We start from the raw sequence: 6,886 nt of genomic DNA on the forward strand, positions 1-6,886 counted from the left end.
TTTAAAGAAGTGTATCGTAAATCAATATTTCTCCGAGAAATTTCAAAATCAATTGTTAGTTTTTCCTGCTTTTATCTTGTCTTTTTAAAGAAAGAGTTCATTCAGAATCTTGTATTCGACGCTATAATCACGCCGTCTTCATCACAGGATCTTACAGACTTATAGAACATCACAGTATCTTAAAACAGTCTTATAGAATATCACATGATGTTACTGTCTGATAGAACATCACATGATCTGACAGTCCTATAGAACACCCCGGTATCTTAAAAGTCTTATAAGATACCATTTGATCTTACAGTCTTACAGAACATCACATGATCTCACAGTCCTATAGAACACCACAGTATCTTAAAACAGCCTATTGGAACATCACAGGGTCTCACAGTCTTACATAACACCACAGGTTATCACAGTCTTATAGAACACCACAGGATCATAGTGATATAACATTACAGAGTCTTAAAACAGCCTTTTGGAACATCACAGGATCTCAAAGTCTTATATAACATCACATGATCTTAGAGTCTTATATAACATCACAGGATCTCACAGTCTTATATAACATCACAGGATCTTACAGTCTTATATAACATCACAGGATCTTACAGTCTTATATAACATCACAGGATCTCACAGTCTTATATAACATCACAGGTTATTACAGTATTATATAACATCACAGGATCTTACAGTCTTATATAACATCACAGGATCTCACAGTGTTATATAACATCACAGGATCTTACAGTCTTACATAACATCACAGGATCTTACAGTCTTATATAACATCACAGGATCTCACAGTCTTATATAACATCACAGGTTATTACAGTATTATATAACATCACAGGATCTTACAGTCTTATATAACATCACAGGATCTTACAGTCTTATATAACATCACAGGTTATTACAGTATTATATAACATCACAGGATCTTACAGTCTTATATAACATCACAGGATCTTGCAGTCTTATATAACATCACAGGATCTCACAGTCTTATATAACATCATCACAGGATCTCACAGTCTTATATAACATCACAGGTTATTACAGTATTATATAACATCACAGGATCTTACAGTCTTATATAACATCACAGGATCTTACAGTATTATATAACATCACAGGATCTCACAGTCTTATATAACATCACAGGATCTCACAGTATTATATAACATCACAGGCTCTTAAAGTATTATATAACATCACAGGATCTTACAGTCTTATATAACATCACAGGATCTCACAGTCTTATATAACATCACAGGTTATTACAGTATTATATAACATCACAGGATCTCACAGTATTATATAACATCACAGGATCTCACAGTCTTATATGTATAACATCACAGGATCTTTTACAGTCTTATATAACATCACAGGATCTTACAGTCTTATATAACATCACAGGATATCACAGTCTTATATAACATCACAGGATCTTACAGTCTTATATAACATCACAGGATCTTACAGTCTTATATAACATCACAGGTTATTACAGTATTATATAACATCACAGGATCTCACAGTCTTATATAACATCACAGGTTATTACAGTCTTATATAACATCACAGGATCTTACAGTCTTATATAACATCACAGGATCTTACAGTCTTATACAACATCACAGGATCTTACAGTCTTATATAACATCATCACAGGATCTCACAGTCTTATATAACATCACAGGATCTTACAGTCTTAAATAACATCACAGGATCTTACAGTTTTATATAACATCACATGCTCTTACAGTCTTATATAACATCACAGGATCTCACAGCCTTATATAACATCACAGGATCTTACAGTCTTATATAACATCATCACAGGATCTCACAGTCTTATATAACATCACAGGATCTTACAGTCTTAAATAACATCACAGGATCTCACAGTCTTATATAACATCACAGGTTATTACAGTATTATATAACATCACAGGTTATTACAGTATTATATAACATCACAGGATCTCACAGTCTTAAATAACATCACAGGATCGCACAGTCTTATATAACATCACATGATCTTACAGTCTTATATAACATCACATGCTCTTACAGTTTTATATAACAGCACATGCTCTTACAGTCTTATATAACATCACAGGATCTTACAATCGTATATAACATCATAGAATCTTACAGTATTATATAACATCACAGGTTATTACAGTATTATATAACATCACAGAGTCTTAAAAGAGCCTTTTGGAACGTCACAGGATCTCAGTCTTTTAAAATATCATAACATCTTCAAACAGTTCCATTAAACATCACAGGATCTCATAGTCTTATCGAACATCATCGGATCTTAGTCTTAGCGAACATTTGAAAATGACAACCAAATTATTCGATATGGTGATTACAAATCAAGACAACAAATGCACATATTGTTTGTTTGTTTGTTTTTGTTTAACGTCCTTTTAACAGCCGGGGTCATTTAATGACGTGCCAGGATTTGGTATTTGGAGGTGGAGGAAAGCCGGAGTATCTGGAGGAAAACCACAGGCCTACGGTCAGTACCTGGCAACTACCCCACGTAGGTTTCAAACTCGCAACCAGAGGTCCTCTACCTCTGCTAGTGATAAAATGTCGGGACACCTTAACCACTCGGCCACCGCGGCCCCTACAAACAAAATGCACATAACATAATCCTTTCACAACACAATAATAAATTTTCTTCGACTTAATACTATCATGTGTTCATTTATTGGCCGACTGTAATGTTGGGCTTGAACACATGGCCCTAGATTTCTTATTTCCAATTACCTAAATTGAAACATAAGGAATGTTAAAACATCCCTAATGGCAGCAATAACATAGGGTTAGTGATAATGGAGCACGCTGATATGTATTTCAGAGACGATGAGCGATACAACTAGTCAGCACAGCAGAGGTAAACCTTTAATAAACTTAAAAGGTCTGAGGTCGTAATACAAAATGGACTCGCGATGTCCATTCTAAACCAAGAGAAGAAAATAATATAATATATTGATTATTGATGTGCAATATCTAAGAAATAGACTTTTTTTATCGGTTGACCGCAATCGTCAGGAGTCTCGACTTTAAATAAATGGCTGGCGATGTTGTGTTAACAACAGTGAACACGTGTTGTATATTTTCATATTTTTATTTTGCTTATTCATTGTAAAAAAAAAACAACATTGAATACAAACTGAATACAAAGTCGATACCAACACACTTTTTTTGACACTACCACACCATGCTACATTGTGTTCATCGGAAACTCAAGACAGCATTCATTTAACTTAGCTATTATTTTATTGCATTAAATATCAATTTATGGAAATGGGCCCAATGAGATATACCTATGGAACATATAAATTACGTGATTACAGGCGAACTACGTGTACAGTAGTCTGTGGGACGTCATGTTAGTATTATCGTATCAAAACGTGACCTTAAACATTTTCCGACAGTTGAGCAGTGATTGTGTCTAAATAGTATTGTATTGCCATTGATTTCGCTGAGTTTTCATTCTGACACATCCGTAAAATGCAATCAAATTCCAAACATAATATAAAGTAACATACAACCAATTAAGCACGATTCCCAGAGTGCACTGACTCATGGAAGACTGGAAACTATGTATATCATTGTATACTGTCAACAACACATTTATCTGTGCAATTTTACAAATGTTTGTATCATTCAGGAGAGGCGTTGATATCAGTATACAATAGCCGTAGTGCCTCCCTGAATTCTGCCAGCTCGGCCTCCGTTTTCGCAATCCTTTCTATACCAGCAAACAGTTCTTGAAGCTTTTGTTGGACCACTTTCCCCTGCTCTTCGTAAACATGAAACATCCTTTCTTCAACCATAGTGCATGTCCTCTGAACCTAGATTAAATGTACAATGTACGTTTCAAGTCAATCGGACTTTCAGAATCTTAATCACAAGCAAACTTAACGTCGACATCAAACAAAAGGTCCAGACGAAAAAAACCACGTGTATTTCTAACTATAACGTTTTATTTGATGCATCACGGTATTTATGCAATGTCTACACTTGACTTTGGTATTGTGTGATTATCAACACTGGTACATTTATATAACATAGGGCATAGTTTCTATATGAAGTTATTGCAAATAATATCTGGAGGCAAATGCTAGATAATTAAGCATAATACATCATAAAAATGGGAGTTGTCTTTCTATGTATGAGGCACATTCAAAATGACACATACTGATGTCAGACCATATCTCTATACACTGTTACAGTACCTACAACCACAGGCGTCTGCTTCTGGTAAGTATCTATAGGGGGGAATATAAGCCCTTATTTATTTTGTATACGTACTAACCAGAACCAGACGCCTGTGCTACAACTTAATAGGTTTACTACCACCAACATAAGGTACAACTGAGGTTTGTTGTTTTTTTTTATCGGTGTATACCTACCTGTAACTCCAGTGCCTTTTTGAAGTTGTCTAAGAGCTGTGTGTCTCGTTTCCGTTTGTTATTGAGATTATCTATGAGTGCATTCGCTGCCGATATGATATCCTCTCTTGTCATTTCATTTGACACTATATTAGGTGTATGGCATTTAGATGAGCTGCCTTGATCACCACTTTCAGTAACCAACACTGGCGATGCGCATTCGATGACCCTGTTGAAAGTGAATGTTGCTAAAAAATTACGACTTAATAGCAAAAAGCATCAGCAAAGATAGCTTAACTATGATCGGAATATCTGAACTTAGGCAATATGTGAACGTAATATACATTTTTTAAATGTCGATATTAATAAGTATTCCTCCATTAACTAGTGTTTAATACTGTCCATATCGATGCAGTAACAATCTCTTCCAGCAGAGAATGCCTAACTGTTGCTATTGTTTCACGTATTCTCGAGTGATCATTTGTGTCTGAATACCTAAAACCTATATATCAAGACAAATTAGGCAGCCATCAACTTTCTTTTAGAGCAATTTCATTCAAGGAATCCTTCTTTTCTCGAACGATCAAAGATGGAACAACCTTCCTTCTGAAAACATTTAATCAGCTATTTCTGCCTATCAATATAAAATACTGTACCCTCCGTTTCTTCGCTCTACACTTCATTATGTATACGACATGATCTATTTAAATACGTGTTTGCTCTCCCTAATGGTTTTCCCGATGTCAAATAGCTCTGCATTGTCCCTAGCATTGAAAAGCTGAACCTTTCTAGTTGTTTGCTTGGCAATACCTTGGGAAGTAGTTTTCTTGACCTTTTTATGTGTACCATTTCCTTTGCACCCCGCTGCACGTTTTTGGAAGTTGTTTAATATGTTATCACTACGGTGATCAGATGATTGCTGCATACTATAGTACTCTGGTTAAATACTGTGTTTCTGAAGGTAGCAACCGTGTTCGGAATGAACTGTAGATTTCAGTCTGTCTTTAACTCTTAAATCTCCTTATACAGTAACTTTGGTCATTCTGGTAGATATCTAGTACTGTCGTTTTTAGTTGTAAGGTATAAAAGAAAGTTTTGGCTAGCCAAGATTTTTCTCTTGATATTGTTTTAATCAAGGTGTTAACTACGTTTTTATTCAAGAAAAAAAACGAAACATCATCATATCGAACAAACTACAAAGTATAGCAAATTTTCCAACTGAATTCTTTTTAAGAAAAATAGTCAATTAAGAAGGGATACGGAGACTTTATTATACCTCTGGTTCTCTTTCATTAATTCTTGGTTTAGGCACTCGGGAGTTTCAGCATTTTCGGAAATACCTGGTGTTTGAATAGAATTGTCTGCAGGTGACAGCATTTTGCCGATAAGGAATACCTGTAAAATTTAGATTAGAAAGAAGCAAATTTTATGTCTCTTGACAACAACGAAATGATGTCGCATTGTATTCAACCCTGAAGGGTAAGTTATAAAACACTTACTCGGGTAAATTGGCAGTCCCGCTGGCTGTAATTCAAGGTTAAAATTAAATAAATATATATACAAAACGCACTGATCAGACAGTGGTTCATTAAAACCGCATTAAGCTCTGTAACGCATATCCGCTCGACATCCAAACTCCAAATTTCGACTACATCTGTTTCTAATCACAAAATCTCTTCTTTTTTTAAACAGCCTTTTAAAAAACATGATGCAATGGAGTGTTAGACCAGTCAAAATTGATCAGTGTAGCTGTGGACCAAAGTTAATGAACCCTCTTTTACGTCTTTAAATCGTCATCATCATCTACACAACGGCTGTAACTGTTAAATAAATAACGTCCCCTCAGCGGCCCATTCCTGAGTCCTTTATCATCATTGCATCGTGTCGTCATTCTTTTCTTTACATTTTGGCATTAATTTGGTCTATCAACTCGAAAAAATGAATTCCTTTCTTTGAACGATAAGTAATATAGTCTAAATACGATACAGTACATATACAGTACAGGTGTTAAATATGTAGGCAGACGACGCAGAATAAACTCCTATCAAATATTTGATTGGTAGATATCTCGTAAACGGTTGTAAATACCAATGACGTTATTCCGTACACATAAAATGCTTCACATTCTGTATCCACCACGTGGTATTTAAAGCCATTTACCCTTTGTTAACAGTAAATTGAAGAATGTCTCGCTGCATAAATCGGAAATTACCGCCTGACTGACATATCATGAACTCATCCAAAGGGCTGGAATATATGTTTTCAATGCTTTCCCCCTCGGACTCTGGCAGCCATTTCAATGTAAAGCGTCCCTTTTAGATAATCATAGCGAGAAAAAAATAATTCATACAGCTGTAAATGTTATACGAGTCGGTTTCAGATTGTTTATATTTTTACATACCCTTACATACCCTGTCTCGTGTTATGGAATGACCTCGAGTAAACATTGCCAGGGGGCGCGCATA

The 6,886-nt window shown here is 35.3% G+C and overlaps 1 protein-coding gene across 3 annotated transcripts; it reads right to left on the reverse strand.

Annotated features, from left to right (window-relative positions):
• Nucleotides 1–3,138: 3,138 nt before the first annotated feature.
• LOC117325227 (synaptonemal complex central element protein 2-like) lies at nt 3,139–6,874 on the reverse strand. Of its 3 annotated transcripts, none has more exons than XM_033881320.1 (4): nt 6,823–6,874; nt 5,698–5,816; nt 4,443–4,650; nt 3,139–3,881 (listed from the first exon to the last, which is right to left on the reverse strand). In XM_033881320.1, exons 2-4 carry the CDS (start codon nt 5,796–5,798, stop codon nt 3,690–3,692), a joined length of 501 nt encoding a protein of 166 aa, XP_033737211.1. In that variant the 5' UTR covers nt 5,799–5,816; nt 6,823–6,874; the 3' UTR covers nt 3,139–3,689. The 3 variants fall into 3 exon arrangements, with proteins under 3 accessions (XP_033737211.1, XP_033737209.1, XP_033737210.1); XM_033881318.1 differs by lacking the exon at nt 6,823–6,874 and adding an exon at nt 6,582–6,670; XM_033881319.1 differs by lacking the exon at nt 6,823–6,874 and adding an exon at nt 6,419–6,593.
• Nucleotides 6,875–6,886: the final 12 nt, after the last annotated feature.

Source organism: Pecten maximus, chromosome 4 (genome assembly GCF_902652985.1).
Source record: "Pecten maximus chromosome 4, xPecMax1.1, whole genome shotgun sequence".
Classification (NCBI taxonomy): Eukaryota; Metazoa; Mollusca; class Bivalvia; order Pectinida; family Pectinidae; genus Pecten; species Pecten maximus.